This window comes from Nestor notabilis, unplaced genomic scaffold, assembly GCF_000696875.1.
Source record: "Nestor notabilis isolate BGI_N333 unplaced genomic scaffold, ASM69687v1 scaffold14318, whole genome shotgun sequence".
NCBI lineage: Eukaryota > Metazoa > Chordata > Aves > Psittaciformes > Psittacidae > Nestor > Nestor notabilis.
In genome coordinates this window covers 1-18,381 of record NW_009938814.1, presented here as the reverse complement: position 1 = coordinate 18,381, position 18,381 = coordinate 1, and the positions used below count along the sequence as shown (strand labels likewise).

General features: G+C 53.0%; 2 protein-coding genes across 2 annotated transcripts; both read left to right on the top strand.

Moving 5' to 3' along the window:
* The first annotated feature begins 686 nt into the window (after positions 1 to 686).
* FATE1 (fetal and adult testis expressed 1) lies at positions 687 to 6,819 on the top strand. The gene is made up of 6 exons (XM_010019542.1): positions 687 to 882; positions 1,582 to 1,745; positions 2,502 to 2,590; positions 3,512 to 3,673; positions 6,155 to 6,233; positions 6,688 to 6,819. The coding sequence occupies exons 1-6, from the start codon at positions 687 to 689 to the stop codon at positions 6,817 to 6,819; spliced, it is 822 nt and encodes a 273-aa protein (XP_010017844.1).
* A 223-nt stretch (positions 6,820 to 7,042) lies between these two features.
* CNGA2 (cyclic nucleotide gated channel alpha 2) lies at positions 7,043 to 17,654 on the top strand. Its single transcript, XM_010019543.1, has 6 exons — positions 7,043 to 7,071; positions 11,442 to 11,549; positions 12,455 to 12,625; positions 14,904 to 15,011; positions 15,456 to 15,562; positions 16,231 to 17,654. Exons 1-6 carry the CDS (start codon positions 7,043 to 7,045, stop codon positions 17,652 to 17,654), a joined length of 1,947 nt encoding a protein of 648 aa, XP_010017845.1.
* The last annotated feature ends 727 nt before the right edge of the window (positions 17,655 to 18,381 follow it).

Sequence of the window (18,381 nt, the reverse complement as noted above, 5' to 3'; positions counted from 1 at the left end):
TCCCCTCTGGGAGGATGGTTCAGCATCTGGAAGCTCTGCTGGGCGCCAAGTCCATCTTGTTCAGCTTGGTGTGGGTCACTCAAGGAGATGGGTGGGGAATGGGGCATGGCCCTGGGGCACACTGCAGCCAGTGTGCGTGTGGAGGAGTTTGGGTGCTCAGGTTTTCCTGGGGTAACCTGGAATCTTGCCACCAAAATGTGTTTTGTTTATAGAAAACCTCATTTTTTCCTTGCAGGTGTATGAACACAAACACGTGCTCCCAGCCCTCCAAAAAACTTTAGTTCTGGATGGATGTTTTTTCCCCACTAGTTTTTAGGGTACATCGAACTGTTCTCAGGTGTGCTGAACTATTGCCCTTTCCTTGCTATCAATTGAGGCAATAGGTGCTAAGCTCATGCTTTCTTTCTCACCCTGCCAGGCAGGAATTCCACCTGCAGCAGCAGCCCTGCATCCTTGCTCCCACCACCGAGGCTTTGTGGGACACCCTGTTCTCTGGGACAGCTCTGACAGTGTCTGTCTTGCAGGTTGTATCTGCCTGTTTTAGCTGTCTTACAGCACATGTGTTACCCATGTGCAGGTGCCAATTCGGAAGATTTTTTTTAGCTCTTGCCAGCACTTGTGCTCAGCTCTCTCTTCCTCTGTGTGAAACCCCAGGGTGCTCAAGCAAGCTGAGAACATCAAAAAAGATGTGGCTGTTTTGGGGACCGGACCCGAACAGAATCCGCTGTGACGTGTCCTTCACAGAAGCCATCAACCAAAGGATGCAGGTTCCCAGCAGACTGAGGGTAGCAGACAGCTTCAGCCCTGTGGATGAGGAGCCAGTGACAGAGGATGTCCCTCCTTCCCTTCGGATGCACATCCCTGACAGGATTTCTCTTGCAGGTGATGTCCTGGGTTGTTTTTTGGGGTGGTTGAAGGTTGGTGGGGCACTACAGCATTCTAGGATCCCTTTATAAAGCCCCCAGTGGTTTGCTTTTCAAGAGGAGAGGACAGGAGTGGATACTGCAGCCAGCTTTCTTCTGGAAGGAAGGACAGGATGGTGGAGAGATGCTTGGGCAGAGGTGGGCAAAGGTGACCAACAGGAGGCAGGAGGGGGTCTTAGTTCCAAAAGAGGAGGAGCAAAACCCGGAGGCGTCTCCTTCCACATCTCTTCCTCAGCTCTCTATGCTCTTGGCCTTTGGTAGGCTCCCTGCTTTGGGATGCAGGGATGTGTGGCCCTGTCTCATGGAAAAACAGCCCCGCTCCCCGCCCCCTGCCTCTCCAGGCTGTCCTGCTGCTCACATCTGCAGGACATGGTTTTTGATGTATGGGTGCATCCCTCTTCTCCCCTGTCCTGAGGGCATTCGGGCTGGTTTAACCCTTCCCTTTCTCCTCTCTGTAGATACACCAGATGCCAGTTTGAGGCCCATGCTGCTGACCCAGCAAAGGGGGGTTCCCTCTGTCACCCGCCCCCTGCCTCTCCAGGCTGTCCTGCTGCTCACATCTGCAGGACATGGTTTTTGATGTATGGGTGCATCCCTCTTCTCCCCTGTCCTGAGGGCATTCGGGCTGGTTTAACCCTTCCCTTTCTCCTCTCTGTAGATACACCAGATGCCAGTTTGAGGCCCATGCTGCTGACCCAGCAAAGGGGGGTTCCCTCTGTCATGGTGCACGTGTCCCCAGCCTCTGCACAGCCCACGTGCCGCGGGGATGCCCCTTACCTGCCCGTCACCAGCAGATCAAGCTCCCAGAAGCGCAAGCGATCGGTACCGCATTGGGGGTGGATGGGGTTGTCTGTGGTGGGAAGGGGCAGCAATCCCAGCGCTGGGTTTCTCCAGAGGTCTGTTACCAGCCCAAGCCAGAATTCATCTACCAGAGCATGACCTCTTCCTCCGAGGCCCTAGGGGTGAGGGTGTAGGGGTGGTGGGATCTCTTTCTGTCCCATCACCAGCACACACCTGCATGCTGGGACATTGATTCAGCCACATCTCCTACCGCATTTTGTGAGCAGGAGGTAGGCTGAGGTAAGTGCAGTCCCCCCACAACCTCCTCCTGCTACTTTTAGAGTCCCTTTTCAACCGCTGCTTCTCCTGGGTGAAGTACAAGAGGGAGCTGTTTCATCATTGCAGCGTAAAGGGTTCTGGTGTAAGAGCTGAAAGCAGGTCTTGACCTTGTGCGAAACCGAGGAGAGGCCCTTGACACGGGCAGGCAGAGGCTTGGTTTGGCAGCTGGAGCTGTTGATCTGACTTTTTGAAGTGCTTTCACCTCCCTGAGATTCAAGAGCTGTTGCTGGATGCATTAAGCTCAGGAGTTTTGATCTCAATAGAGATCAGATCAGCAGGCTCCTTGCTGGTGACACTCGCTCTGCACTGAGCACATCTCCCCATCACCAGGTTTGGGGCTCATGTGATGCTCTCCGCACTGAGTGCTTCCCTGTGCTGCTGGGCACGGCAGGGCACACAGGGCTGGGCTCACCCTGTGCTGAGTCTCTGTGCTAACACGGGTGTGTTTGATGCCAGCAGGGCCACCACCACAGCAAGTCGCGGCGGGAGAAGGCTCCAAGTGACGGTGCCATGCTGGCCATGCACAGCCCAGGCCAGCACCGTGAGCGGTGAGCATGAACCCGGAGCCGTCTGGGGCGGGTGGGATCAGCATCTCCTGTCACCAGCGCTGTTTTGATGCTCTCTGGTGTCAGTGCCCTGAGGTGGAGGGTATCCAGATCGGGGCAAGACAATGCCTAGCAGGTCCTGCTCTTGCACGAGAGCAATGTGGCTTCTGCTGTCAGAGGGGTTTATACCAGGCAGTGTTGAGGCAGCTGTGTGGGTCTCCAGGGTGATGAGCTCCCTGCTGAGATGCACACAGGAGAGCTGTCGGTCCTTGCCTGGCCATTGCCCCAGGAGCTGCCCGTTCTTGCTTGTCCTCATCTCTGTGGCACTGTCCATCTTCCTCGCAGTGCTTTGCAATGTGTTCTCTTGTTCCAGCACCAGCATGGCAAAGCACTAGGGACTATGGGCAGGGGACCACTGGGAAACGAGGCACTAGGGCTTACGGGCTTCCACAGGGGTTGTTGGAACTTGTGGCACCTTGCAGATGGAGTGGGCTAGGAGCACACTTGCTTTTCAGCTCTTTGAGTGTAGCTGGTGAGAAGTAGCACAGTGACAGCGATCCAGAGACTGTCTAGTGGAGGAATTGTCTCTGGCTAATCTCAGAGCAGAGCTACCTTTCCCCCTACAAGTCCAGGGTTGTCCTGGGTGACAGGAGAGCTGCTTTCTGCAATCCCTGTGAGAGCAGCTGGTGAAGGTCTGGTTATCACACAGCCATGGTTGGCTTTGGAGTCGTTGGGTGCCTGCCTCTGAGCATGGGGGCTGCTGGACAGGTTTCTCCTATTGGTTATACAGAGGTCAGGGTGCTGATGGTATTGCCCAGAGATGCCTGGAGGTGCTGAAGGGATGAAGGGCACTGCCAAACGCCAGGCTGTGCCTGTGCTGGACAAGGCCAGTCAATAACAGGCATGATTCTGTGTGCACCTCAGGCTGGACCCATGTCCCCTGCCCGTGTGCAGTGCTCCATTCCCCCTCCTCACGAGGACAGGCAGGATCTACTCCATGCAGAACATCTTCCAGACCATGTACCTCCTGGGCCAGATGCTCTTCCACCGGGTCCAGAGCTCCCTGCAAGACCCAGTGCCATCCAGGTGACCGGCTCCTCTTGAGCCACCTCGCTGCATTCTAAGGGCTCACCTTTGCCTTGCTAAGCTAAGTTACAGGCTCTGTAACCCTCAGGCTGCGCGGTGCAGGAGCAGGATGGTCCTGCATGGCTGCTCCTTCTTGCCTGTCCTGTCTGCCAGCTCTGGATGCCTGGCCCAGGAGCCTTGGGTGCAGCCAGCCACTGCTAACCCAGCCCAGCCTGTGCCTCCTGCTTAGCTTATTAACACCAGTGCCCCGAGTGACCACAGGGACACTGTTGGGATTTCAGCTGCTCTGCGCTGCCAGGCAGGTGCTAATTTTCCTGCGTGCCTTGATGGAGAGAAATGTGCAGAGGGGATTGAAATCCAGAATGGCCGGATTTAGGTCCTGCCCCGAGACACCCTCTCCTGAAGGCTGCCAGCTGCATCTTGGTCACTCTTAATTGCCCTTTTCCACTAACTGGCTGCACTGAGTTACTCGTGCCTCTGGCTGGGTGCAGTATGCCTGTGTGCTCACTGCAGCAGGTATGCAGTGACCTCGGTCTCTCTGGATGTGCTGGAGCAACTGTCTCCACAGCACTTACACCTGTATAAGAGCAGTACGTTTTAACATGTTCAAAGATGTCATTGCAGCCTTAAGGTGTCCGCACTGCTCTGAGGCTGCTCAGCACCTGGAGGAACATTGAACTGCTTCTAATTCTCCTTGAGCAAAGCTTCTGGGCAGAAAGGGAGGAGAGTGAGCATCCATCACCAGTGGCACACCAGCCTTCCCTCCCCAGCTGCTGTGGAGGTGCAGGCAGAGAGCTGGCACCAGCCTGTGGATAGTGCTTTGTGTTGTCCCTGATTTAACCACAGCAGGCTGGCTGTCTTCAAATGTCGCTTTTGTTTGAAGTGAAGTCAGAGCATGCCAGCAGATCTGGTTAGTGGCTATGTGAGACCTTCTTCCTCCCGTCAGCAGTAGAGGAGGCTTAGGCCACAGTACCACGGTAGTGGTAGGTTGCGGGGCTGCTGCAATGCAGTGGGGTGAGTCCCAGACCTCTCCCCAGCTCTCCCATTCCCTTTGAAGCTATCGACCTTGAAATGCCTTTTCTTGGTACTTTACATCATTTCAGAGGCACGTGGTATCTCTTTGGTACAACAACTTTATACCTCTGTGCAATAATAACAATAAAAAATGACTGAGGTGACTTGTTTATCCTGAGATTTTAGTAAAGAGAAGCCTGCTCTTGGGCAGAGAATGGAGCATTTACCTGACAGTGACCTCTTGAAGGGGATGAGTTGCTAGAAGGTAGTTTCTAGCCTCCACTCCAAAGGTTGTTCACCTGTATCAACCGGGACTTTCAGTCAAAAGCTGCAGTAAGTGTCCTTTTTTAAGGGCTCTGTGCTGGGGAAATTGGATTTCCTTTCTGTTGTGACTTCCATTTTGCACTGCAGCCACATTACATGGAAGCATTATCTCACAAATGTGTTTTCAGACAGAGATTCACTGAATCTCCACACAGTGTCCTGGCCTGTCTTCAGTGAGATCAACATCAGGTTGCAAACAGGAATAAACACCCTCTCTTCCCCAAGGAGCTGTGTTAGATGCTTGGTAACCTGTATGGTATCAGCAAGTGCCTGTGCCCATTGGTGCGCAGAGGGGAGCTTGCAGAAGAGCTGATGTAGAACTAGCCTCTGAGGATAGAGACAACAGTCTGAACATGGAAATCTCCATTTTTCTCACTGTAGATCTACTTCATTTAGTGGCTGGGTCTCCAGGGGATGCCCTGGACATCTGTAGTCTGCATTGCCTCTGCCAGTGCAGCAGCTAGTGCCAGTGGTGGCCTCTGCTTCCAGGAATGGAAGGAAGTGGTGCGTGCTTGGGTTGCTCATTTATGTTTCAAGCTGCAGGTAAAATTTGCTATAGAAGCAAAAGGTGACACTTTATTTTTGTCAGGGGAGTGGGGAAAGTGAGTTTGTGGTATCTGGAGATACTAGAGAGGAGCAGATCCTTGTCTTGGCAAACACAGGACCGTTTTCTGCTGGGTGATGCACTTGCTCAGATAGTTGCCCCCAGTTGATGGCCGCTTCCCACCAGTGGGATCCTCACCTGCTGATGTGTGTGAGATCATCCTTCCATTTCAGCATCGGCCCTGTGATACGTATTTACCTGACTGGCTCTAAAGATGGTTTATACGATGAATTCCTCTGACTGATGGATGCTTGGTAAATGTTTTCTCTCTGTTGAACCTTTACGGAAATACAAGCATGTGTTTTCCCTGTTGCATGTCATGTTCTGTTGTGATCACTCCGGGGGTGCATGGTGGAGGGGTATAAATACGCATGATGGGGGCTCAGAAGAGGTGAGGAGGTGCTGCGTTTCCTGCATCCAGACAGCACATCCTGGGCACGCTGCCTGCATGGCTCTGCCCCCCCCAGCAGTGCCGTGCATGGGGGGAGGCACCTCTGGAGCAGTGTTTGTCCCTCTGCATCTCTGCTTTTCTTCCCCAGCTCCCAGGAGGCTGGCCCAGCCCCAGAGAGTGCCTTGGAGGAGGCTGGAATGAGTGAGATGGCAGCAATGAGAAAGCAGGTGAGCTGGGGGTGAAGGGCTGGAAAGGTTTCCTGGGAAAGCCATCAGAGGGTGGATGAGGAGGCTCCGGGGGTCCATTGCTCAGTGCTGATGGGCTGGTGTTGCCAGTTAATCCCAGCTGATGCTGCTGATGGGGAAGCAGGGGAGGACTTACACGTGTGCTGCCCCATCAAGCTCTGGCCCTTGAGGGGCTGTAAGGCTGCAGGAGACAGCCAGACCCCTCTGTCTGCTGGTAGTAAAGGGCTCAGATACTCTTCTGATGGGAAGGATCTCTGCTCAGGAGCTGAGGATCTCTGCTAGTTCTCTTACATGATAGACGGCTGCTGCTTTAGCAAAGGAGGACCTGGAGGAGATGGCAGTTCCCACCCCTCTGTCCCTTGCTGTCCCACACCTCTGGGGTGCTCCAGTGTCCTGCACAGGTCTGACAGCAGCATCCCCACTGCTTCCCTTGCAGTTGACGAGGATCTCAAGCCGGCTGCGGGTGCTGGAGGAGCAGTGCAACGCCTGGAGGCAGAAGGAGACCCTGGTCTACTCCGTGCTGATCTCCGCCTGCCTCATCAACACATGGCTCTGGATGAGGAGATGATTCCCTGTGCCCCGACCTGTCCTGCCCAGCGCTGGCAGGGTGGCTGAGGGCAGAGCGAGGATCCCTGCTCGTGTACTTGCAAACAGTAAACCTGTGAACCCATGTGTTTCCTCTGACCATGCCCTGCTTTTTTCACTGAGGATCTGTGTCCTTTAAGCCCCGATGACAATGAAGGTGCCATCCCTCTCCTACGCTCTAGCATCAGAGGTGGGTGAGGGAAGCGATGAAGCTGGAGATGGGTGTCAGGGCAAGGTGGGGTGCTACGGCCCAACAGGCATAGTCCCAGGGCTGGGCTGTGGCTGCAGATGCTCTGTGTACACTAGCAACCACCTTGTGTGTTTGATGGGCTCAGTGCTTACGTAGGAAGCTGCTGTGAAGAGCCCAGGTCTTGTGGCTGATACAGGAGGTGTCTGTCCTGCACAAAGCAACAGAAGACCCTCTGGCCCCTGGGTGTCTGCCAGAGGAGATGCAAACCCAAGGCATTGAGTGTTTTTGGACACAGGGTCCTGTAAGAGTCCTAAAAGCCAGTGTGCCCAGTCCCCTGATTAGATCCCAGTTTGGATAACGCTGTCTGCCAGAGGAGATGCAAACCCAAGGCACTGAGTGTTTGTGGACACAGGGTCCTGTAACAGTCCTAAAAGCCAGTGGGCCCAGTCCCCTGATTAGATCCCAGCTTGGATAACCCAGTTCTGACCCCTTAAAAGTCCTCAGCCAACTGATGAGGGGGTCTGTTCCTCGTCTTTCACTCCAAAACCTTCTTTAAACTGCTGGTGGGTTTTCATCCCTTCCTTGTGCAACTGCTCCTTGGTGGAGGTGGTACTGCCAGGTCTCCCATGCCATAGCCCCTGCTCTAAGAGGTGTGGAGCTGGAGGAGCCAGCAGTTCCCATCCCTGCTGCTGTGCAGCCATCTCGGCTCCTGTCCTGCTGGAAGCAGTTCAGCAGCATGTTTGCAAACATTCAAATCCAAAGAGACTGTAATCGCTGAGGTCTGGGCTTATCCTGCAGCTTGGCTCTTTCCCAGGGAGATTTAAATGGGAAACCTCCCCATGGTGACTCTCTGGATTATAAGACCTCGAACCAACAGTGATAGCACCAGACAGGCCGTGGAAAATTGCCCATTTGGGCAGCAGTAGATATTTGTTAGGTTGCCAATGCCAGAGGGCAGGATTGCTCCAGGTCCGCTGCCAAGCTGTAACTTCAGCCATGGTGCAAGAACACAGGTGAGGGGAATCCTTGGCCTGGGTGCTCTTTAGCTAAGAACAAGCCGAGTTCAACAGCTTTGCCATTTCTTTCCTTCTGTGGAGTTTAGTGTCACTTGGATCCGAGGTGAATTTAAGATGCTTTTGGTGGTTCACGCAGCAGATGTGAACCACATCACCTGCAGGCTCTGGGGGCAGGCTTTGGGGCCTTTCTGTTCCACCTCTAAGTAACTGCAGCTGCATGTGCAGGTCACCCAGATGTTCCAATAGCTTATTCACAAACATGGATGCTTGGGTGTTTTCTGCCTGTATCCATGACTGTAAATCTGGCGGCTGGACATTGACTAATAAATAGCTGTCCTACATGTAATTGCAGGTCTGAATCAGTGGCTGAGAGCTGAGCACGGAGATATGTTGCAGGTGAGAGCCAGGATAGTGTGGTGTGGTTCCAATGGCTTGTGGCTCAGGGATGTGGTCAGGGTGACCAGGGGACCTTGCACACAGGGTCTGTAGAAGGGGCTGCTGCTGTGTGACTTGTGCCAGGAAAGTAGGTGAATAGTTTGGCTGGTTTCTCTTCTTTAAGAGGTGCAAACATGTTTTGGAAGCAGCTTGTGCTGGGTTTTCTTTAAGCTGTATTTTAAGGTGAGAAGGGCTGACCTTCTGGGGGACACACCACCTTCAAAGCAAGGATTGAAGTTATTTGGAGGAGAGATGATCAAACTCTATGTGTTCTCAAAGGCAGGTTAGAGGGGATCCAATGTGACTTCTACGTAAGGTTTAAATCTGGAAACACTGACCCATAAAATGCACGTTTTAATAAAGACTGCGTGTTCCGCATGTGTTGCGGTGTGATGACTTTATGTATTTCCATTCTCTCTTCCCTGCCTTCTCCGCCCGGCTCTGCCTTGTCCCAGGGCAGCACACGTGGCAGAGCTGGGTGTCCCCTGGGCTCACTGCCACAGTGATGTGCATGGCAAATAACATGTCTTGTGCCCTATGGTGCTCGAGGGAGCTGTGAGGGAGCAGCTCCTGGAGCTGCTTTTGGAGGCAGCAGCAGGCAGGGAGCAGAAGGAAAGGTGGAAGGGGGACATGTGCCACTGCCAGTGCTCCTGGTCTGTGCTCCCCAGTGCTGAGGACAAGAGCAGGGTAATGTGCCCGTTACTGCTGGGTGCTCGCCCAGCCAAGGCTGCAGAAGATCCCTTTCTTCCTTCAGGCTCCCTGCTGCCTGGGTTTTCAGTGGTATCAGAACAAGTGGAATTATAAGCTTTGAAGGAAAATAAAAGGTGAACGTTTGATAGCAAAGGGACTCCTGGTGCTAGTGCTTTCAAATCAGCCTTGCACAGGGTGCAGGACTCCATGCACACAGCAGGGGCTAATTAGGCAAGAGGCAAGTAAAAATTAACCTCTTACTGCCTTGAGGATGAATTTTTTTTTTCTAACTGGTTATGATATTGGAATGGCTTTGTGAGCAAAATACAAGGGCAGAAATTGGTGAAAGATGCATTGCATGATCACCTTCAAACACTGCAGCTCTCTTCCCTGGGACTCTGGAGCAGCACGTTTGGTCCCTGAGTGTACGAAGAGGTAAATGGATGGGAGGGTGTTAAAATGTGGCTACTTGTGCAGATCTTCCATCAGAGCAGTAGCTGTGGCACAGCCCGTGAGGCAGTGAAATAGAATCACAGGATTGTTAGGGTTGGATGGGGCCTCTGGAGATCATCTAGTCCACTTCTTCCCTAGCGAGCAGAAGCAGGCGGTGCAGGAGACAATCCTGATGCACCTCCGTGTGTGCATGACCTGGGGGTCTGCGAGCTCTGCCTGTCCCTGGGTGGGCAGTGATGCTTCCCCGAGGTTTGCTGGGGACTCAGGAGCCACTGGACACAGACCCACTCAGGATGGCTGCAACCTCCTGCTGGGCTCTGCCCTGAGAGATGTCTGGGGTCCCTCCAGCCACTGAGGAAGTGACAGGGGCAGAAAGGGATATGTGGGTAGGGAAATGGAGCATCCCTGAGCAGCACATTTCCCTCCTCCCCTTTCATCCCCCAGACACAAAGGCTGGCTGCTATTAACAGCTCTGTGTGTGCCTTGCTGCTCAGGATGTCGAGGATGCTCAGGGGACGGGTGTAGTGACGATCACATGCATGTGCATCCTCCCCTCCGTGCCCCAGAGCAGTGCTGCTCCTCTGCTTGGCCAGGGGGACGGGCAGGAGAGCAGCAGCTCTGCTTTGCTGCCTTGGCTTTGCAGCTCAACACACGTTTGTGGAAGGCTTCGGGGGACACCAGGCTCGTAAGTGGGCAGTGGTGGCTTCTGAGCAGGGGCTCCACTGTGCCGCGGGGTGCGTGACTGTGCCTATGCTTGTGGTGTGGATGGAGTCTTTGTGCGTGTTGGTAGAGGTGCACAAGGCATTGCCTTCCCCAAGCAGAGCCTCTGCTGTGTGAGCATGAGTGTGTGGTCTCCAGGAACCTGCCTTCTCCATGCAATGGAGGTATAAAGGGTGTGCTGTGTGCGCAGGGAGGAGCAGGCAGGCTGGGAATACGTGGTTGAGGTGGGACTGGGCAATGCTTGTGTGCCTTTTGTGTTTGTGTACGTGCAAGTCTGTGTTTCTGTGAGGTGCTTTGGCGTGGTGTGGTCTATAGTAGGGCACAACACAGCAGCGAGGGCTGCGTGTGGTGCTGGGGCTGAGCAAGCCCCGTGGGCATCTCTCACTTATTAGAGACACAAACCCTGGTGAAATCCCACTGCTCCACAGCAGCCTCTGTGCGTTAATGTGGGGCCTTCTCTGCTGCTCTCTGAAACCAGGCGGTAGCTCCTGCCAGCAGGAACCTCAGCAAGACTCTCCTTAGATAGCAAACCTTGACGTCCAACTCAGGCAGATTAAAGTAGTGAGGAGCCTGCAGCACCTTTGGTGGGATGTGGGCAGATGTGAGACCTCTTGGGTAGGGTGAAATGCTCTGCAAGACTTAACACAGCATCAGCGATGGCTGGTGGTGGAAAACACCCCACGGGGTTTGACCCTCTCTTCCCAAGCTGTGCTGTTTCTCTACGTTCAAACCACATGATGTGTCCTGCATGGCTGCACTCGTGGCTGTCTTCTGCTCTATGCAGGTCTCTGGGGCAGGCTTTGTGCCCGTGGTCTCTTCACATGGAGGATGATGGCCAAGAATAATAGTCTGCAGAGCTCACATCACCCCTGCCCACCCGGCCAAGCCCGAGCGGAGGGGACGGGGCTCGCCACGAGGAGGTCAGGCTGGTCCCTGGTGGGGTTGGGGGAGGCAGGGTTGGGAAGGGTCAGCTCTGTGTGTGGCTGTGACCTGGCATGGGCAGGGCTGTGATGCCCAACCTGCCTCGTCCCATTCCTCTGGCTGTGAGTGGTGCCACGATGGCACAGTGTGGCTGATGATCCCCTTCTTTCCCCACTGCAGGACCTGCGCAACCCAGGACGACACCTCAGAGCTGCAGAGAGGAACTCCCTCGAATGGAGGGGAGCAGCCGGCTGCCTCTGCTTTCCAAGGCAGGAGTACCTTGGCCAGGTACCTGAGCGTGAACCTGAGCCCTTTGTACCTGGCTTTGACACTGGGGTCAGCATCCCCTCCTGCTACATGGCATTCAGTGGCTGCAGGGACTAGCATCTGTGAATGGTGCTCTTTGTGCTGTGGAGAGGGCTGGAGGAAGGGATGGCTTCACCACCTCTGGGGGCTTGGAGGCTCCTTTCCATTGCAGGCAGCCTCCCTCTGTCCCATCACTCAGGCTTTCCTCATGTCCCTGTGGGAATGGCAGCAGGATTGAGGAAGGAGCCATGGGACTCTGCCAGGGTGAGCTCTCTTGCTCATCTATTCTTGGTCCTGCACCATAGAATCATAGAATAGTTAAGGATGGATTTCTGCCTTCATCCTTTGATGGATGCTTGTGGCCCTGCACAGTTGGGCCTGGAACAAGCAGTCCAGCTCCCTCTCAGCTTCCCTGACCTCTTTTAGCCACTGACAGTGTCCCGCAGCTCAGCCCCTGCTGCAGGAGGACCTCCACGAGGGCACCGAGCGCAGCCCTGCGCATTGTGTTCCCTCGCCTCAAGAGACAGGGAAGGCACTTCCTACACCCCGAGCTCTGCGCCGCAGCCTCCCCTCCCATCGGCTCTGTCTGGTGCTGATGGTGCCACCTCTGGGTGAGGGTTTAAGGGTCCCGCGGTGGCTCTCGCCGCTCAGGATGGAGGCTCCTGGACGCTGCGTTTCCCCTCGCTCCGCTCTTGAAGTGTCCTCTCTGGAGCTGCTCGCCTCAGGAAATACCAAATGAGCATCACTGCAAGGGAGGAGAAAGGAAATGATGGGGCTTAAGAGGGAACTGTGAGAGTTTTCTTCTCAGCTGTAGCCACCCTGCTGGTTCTGAAGCTTTCTCCTTGCTCTGCAGACACCTCCTGACTCTTCCTCTTTCCCCCATCCAGGATAGTCCGGCTGGTGTTGGTGCTGAGAGATTGGGCAAGCAAGAGCCTGCATGAGGAGCAGCAAAAGCCAGACCCATTCCTCGAGCGCTTCCAGGGCACCGAGTTCCAGGCAGTGGCTGCCAGGATTGCCAGTGATCTACAGGATGAGGAGGCTGAGGAGGGAGACAAAAAGTAAGGTCGCTTTCCTGTGGCCACAGCCGTCCTTGGCTTGAGATAGCCATGCACGGGGCTTGGGGACTCCCAGCAGTGATGGCTGATGGAGGTGGATGGGGACAGGAAAGGGAGAGGTAGGATGCAGTGGTGGGAAGGGTCCTCCCTGCCCTCTCCAGCCAGCCTGGCACATAGGACCTGGTAGTCTGTCCCTGTGGAAAAGACCTGGACTGTCCATTACCTATGTGACCTTCTCTCCCCTGGTCCATGTCCCAGTAGGAAGCACACATTGCATGGCTTGTGGCAGCTAGCAGACCTCCCCATTTTCAGAGCAGTTCAACACTAGGGTTGGTGTTTAGAGCCAGCCCTGGGTGTGTGAAGAGATGTGCCTTTAGCTTTTGTGCACGTGAGGAGCTGGGGATAAGCCAAGTGATGGATGCGGGATCTCCACACAGGAGACCACAGCAAGCACAGACACATGGGGTTTTGCCAGTCTTATTCATCATCTGCAGGATGAAGGGAGATGAAGGGAGTGTGTTTGCCCAGGCCTCCCCGGGAGCAGACACTGTGACGGCAGCTTTCTGAAAAGGCTCTTTCAAATCCGGCCCTTTCATCTCCTCAGCTCACACTCCTGGTGAAAAGCAATAACCTGGCTTTTCTTCTGCTGGCTAATTAAAGGGCAAAGCTCATGGACTCCTCTGTACCCTGCTATTATACATGGTAATTAAAACACCGAGAAATAATTGTTTTCTGTAGGAGAAAAAGATCTGAGCCTTGTATCTGGGTCTTTCCTAGTCATGGAAAGAACTGTTCTGCCCTGTGAGGTTAAGGGGAGCTTGTTAGTTATCAGAGGGAGATGAAGCATGCCCTGAAAGGGCTCTTGGTGCCAGTGGACTCATGGGGTCACGGTGGTAACTTCTGCTGTTTCCTGGTCCTCAGCTCCACAGGTCAGTAACACAGGTAAGTAACTGCAGGTAATGGTGACTCTGAGCTGCTGTTCACAGCCGTGGGAGACTCCGTGGTTGCAAAGCCTTCAGGAAGAGCCAGATTCCTTCTTCCTGGGCTAACGCAGAGCCCTGGTTTCCACCTGCCATGGGCAGCACTGGTGATTTAGAGCTAAGATTACCATTACCAACACCGTTACCGAGGGTGTCACAACAGAACTGGCTGGCTGCGGGTGTCAGTGCTTCCCATGTGTTGGTGCTGTGTGTCCCAGGGACCAGAAAGTCCCTTCCTCAAAAAACATTGAAGTTGCACTTTCTGAGCAAAAGATAAGCACTTTTAATAGGGAAGCTGGACTGCCTGCTTGTCTGTGCTGTATCCAGAGGGAATGTGAAGTACTGCTGCTGGGTTTGAGCCGAGTGCTGGTCCCCACGTTCTGGGCACTGCGGGTGCTGCTGCCTGTGCCGCTGGGGAAGGAGACTTCAGAGCAGAGGTTTTGCTTTTGAAGCTGTCAGAAGCAGTGGGGTGGGCACGGGGAATCTGTTGGCAAGCGGGTTGGTTTTTTCCTTATTGCTGGAGGAAGTTTTCCGTGTTCAAAAGCGGGAAAGGAGGGAGGGGAAAGAGGAGTTTTACCCTACCAGGCTGCAGCCACTGAGCTTATCTGCCCAGCCGCAGAGTTTCTCTTCCCCCAGCTTCTCCAGTGAGATCTGGCAAGTGGAGCACACACATCTAATCTCAGAGTCCCAAGATGAGCAGGATCAAACACTTGGGAGCAGTTCAAAGGCTGGACTAGGACTGAGCAGGCTGCAGGCAGGCAGTCAGCTACCAGCAGCATGGTGATGGCAGCATTGCAATGCCAGCTGCCCTGGGTTGCTGCTCTGGGGCTTGGGCATCTCCTGGTGCTCTCGCTGATCTGCAGAACACTTTCCTTCCTGCTTTAATTGATCTTTTCTTAAGATCTGTCTGGCATGGATCCATACCTCATCTGGGAGAGGTAATGTCATGTAACAAGAAGTTTTCTGATCACTCTCTTCCAAATGTCTGTTTCTGGCTCTGTCACTGGGGTGCTGTGTGTATGCAGGCCACTGGCTTTGCTTATTGTCGAACAGTTTCCTCTTCTGGTACATTACTGAGCCCAGTTTTAGGGATAAAGAAGCTTAAACAGTGCTGGACATTTTTGCTCAGTAGTGCTGGGATTGGTTTTATCTTACAGACTGGCACTCAAGCTGCAGCTATGTTTTAAGCTAGTCCAGTGCAAGGGTTAAAGGATGTGGCTCAGATGGTTCCTTCCAACCCTATTTTCTATATTTAGCCCTTTATTTATACATTGCCAGCTCTGGTTTCTCTCTGGTTCCAGGAATAAATGGCAGATCTTCGTGGTGGACCCTGCAGGGGACTGGTATTACTGTTGGCTGGCTGTCATTGCAGTTCCTGTCCTCTATAACTGGTGCTTGCTCGTAGCCAGGTGAGTTGGGAGGTTGTAGGCTCCCTGTCTCCTCTAATCCTCCTCTTCAGCTGGTTGTCATGGCTCAGATGGTATCAGACAAATGACACTGGTGGTGCTGGGGCTGGTATGAACCTAAAGGAAGGGGATCCCCCGCTATCTCTGTGACTTCTATGGTGCAAAGGCAGAGCATCCATCCTCTGACCCTGGTTGGAAAGAACCATGATTTTGGGGTAAACCTGTAAGGTACATTTGGGAGGTGGTTTCAAGACATTGCTTTACCCAGGTCAAGGGAGAACAGAGTTTTCCGAGAAGGGGTATTTAATTTCTAGGAGAAGAGGGGCAAATGGCCAAGCTCTGATGCAGAGTTAGGAGCCTCAGGATCGGCCTATATTCAGCTGTAATAATTGGAGATGATATGGAGACTTGTTGGTCTCACCACCCTATTTTATGACCTTCCTCCAGGGCTTGCTTCAATGACCTGCAAGAGACCTATGTTATCCTCTGGCTGGTGTTGGACTATGTCTCAGACTCTGTCTACGTTGGGGACATAGTGATCCGCCTGCGCACAGGTAAGCAGAAACAGCCCTGGCTTGTGAGTGCTTGGCTTTAATCCCCTAGAAGTGGAGATGATCTGCAAGGGAGAGACACCTAACCTACAGCTCCATTAGAAGGAGGGGTTTGTCTCCCTTGGCACTCGCTAATAGGAAGCAGTCTCCACAGAAAGAATTTAATGAGAAATGGGGTAAGTTTCAGAGTGAAATCATCCCAGCTTCCATCTTCACCTTTGAATAATTGTACAAGATTACCTGCATTGCCGTTAGTATTCGGGCATAGCTGAAGGTCTGTATCTCTGATTTGCATCAGTTCAGCTAATGAGTTACCTAAGTGGAAAACCAGTAGAATTTAGTGTTCTCAGAACGTGGCAGGTAGCTGTACATTTCTGTTAGAATTGCAATAATTTGTGATCTGGAGGATGGAAACCTTTGTGTCCCCATTTCTTCATGGCAATAAACTAAATCCCTAAGTGGTATCTTTAGGTGGCTTTTGCCAGTTGAAGGGCTTGAGTGGTAACAAAAGCTTGTAAATGGAGTAGGTCAGGAGTAGGTCAGGTGGAACTGGTAGTACTTGTGCATACATGTGCACGTCATCCCATCAAATGTTTCTCAGAAGCCCTTAGAAACCCTGCAGTAGAGTTGAACATAAGGCAAGATAATTCTCTCCTATGCTTGTCCGTTAGGTTTCTTGGAACAGGGGCTCCTGGTTAAGGACACAAAGAAGTTACGGGATAACTACATCCACACCTTACAGTTCAAGCTGGATGTTCTCTCCATCCTGCCCACAGACCTGGCATACTTCGCTGTGGGATTGCACTGCCCTGAGCTGCGTTTCAACAGGCTGCTGCACTTCTCCCGCATGTTTGAGTTCTTCGATAGGACCGAGACCAGAACCAGCCACCCCAACATCTTCCGCATCAGCAACTTGGTTCTTTACATCCTGGTCATCATCCACTGGAACGCCTGCATATATTATGCCATCTCCAAGGCCATAGGGCTTGGAAAGGACACCTGGGTCTATCCCAACATCACAGACCCTGAATATAGTAATCTGACCCTGGGGTATGTCTACTGTCTCTACTGGTCTACATTGACTTTGACTACCATCGGAGAGACCCCTCCCCCTGTGACTGATGAGGAATACCTCTTTGTGATCTTTGATTTCCTCATTGGTGTCCTCATCTTTGCCACTATTGTGGGGAATGTGGGATCCATGATATCCAACATGAATGCCACTAGGGCAGAGTTCCAGGCAAAAGTTGATGCTGTCAAACACTACATGCAGTTCCACAAGGTGAGCAAAGACATGGAAACCAAAGTCATCAAGTGGTTTGACTACGTGTGGACCAACAAGAAAGCAGTAGATGAACGGGAAGTTCTCAAGAATCTCCCTGATAAGTTAAGGGCAGAGATTGCCATCAACGTCCACCTGGAGACACTGAAGAGGGTGAGGATATTCCAGAACTGTGAGGCAGATCTACTGGTGGAGCTGGTGCTGAAGCTTCGCCCTCAGGTGTTCAGCCCAGGGGATTACATTTGCCGGAAGGGAGACATTGGGAAAGAGATGTATATCATCAAGGAGGGGAAGCTGGCTGTGGTGGGAGATGATGGAACGACACAGTATGCTTTGCTCACTGCAGGAAGCTGCTTTGGTGAGATCAGCATCCTCAACATTAAAGGCAGTAAAATGGGCAACAGGCGCACAGCCAACATCCGTAGCTTGGGCTACTCTGACCTCTTCTGCTTGTCAAAGGAAGATCTTATGGAAGCAGTCACAGAATATCCTGATGCCAAAAAGATCTTGGAGGAGCGTGGCCGGGAGATACTGATCAAGGAAGGGCTGCTGGATGAGTCAGCTACAGAGGAAAGCACTGAAGGGAAGAGCATGGAGGAGAGGCTGGACAGTCTGGCCTTGAACTTGGACACACTGCACACCCGCTTTGGCCGGGTCCTGACAGAGTACAACGATGCTCAGAAGAAGCTCAAGCAGCGCATCACTGTTCTGGAGTCCAAGACGAGGCAGCAGGATCTGGAGGACTTCTTCTCTGATAGCTCAGTCGGTCTGCTTGAGGATGAGGAGGAAGCTTTACTTGGTGGGACACAATGAGGGGTGCAGAGGTCAGTTAGGTGATGTCAGCCTTCTCGCTCTCAGCCTTCTGCAGAGACAATGTTTGCTATTTCACAATGCAGATGCTGTGGCTGCCTTGCCAGTGACTTCTCTCTGGTCCTTAGCATTGCTGCTGCCACCGCGTTGATGGCAGCTCCTGAGATGGCCCCAGATCAGATGATTGTCCTAGCTCCTCCTGTGGCCTGTCCCTTTTCTTGTTGCCTTCATCTGACACCTGGGACTTCGGTCACTAAAAAGAGTAGAATGGCTAATGCCACTGCTAACATTTCCTTCCAGCTTCTGCAGGAGGTCTGTGCCCATCACATCTCCTTCCTCATATTTGCCTTAATAGAAGGTGGGACATGAACGTTGCGTGGAGGGATACCTGGACATGTTGACCTCCCACTCATGTTGAGGTGGTGAAGGTCAAATTACCCTGAAATTAGAGTTTGGGGTAAGGTAAAAAGTTTTTTGTCATCTATAAATTAAATTGTAGGGTTTCTGTTGGGTTGTTTTTGTTTGTTTGTTGTTTTTTTTAATTACTGAGATTATTTTGGTCGAAGACGAGGTACTTTCTGTTCTGCTTTTTCTCACAACACCAAGAGCCCTGGCTCCCCTTTCCTGTGATTTATCGACCCCGATCTCGCCGCTCGTTCTTTGCCAGGGGCGGACAGAGCATTCCCCCTCCGGCATCCCCTGGGGAGCGAAGCCGGGCGGGCCCCCCGCT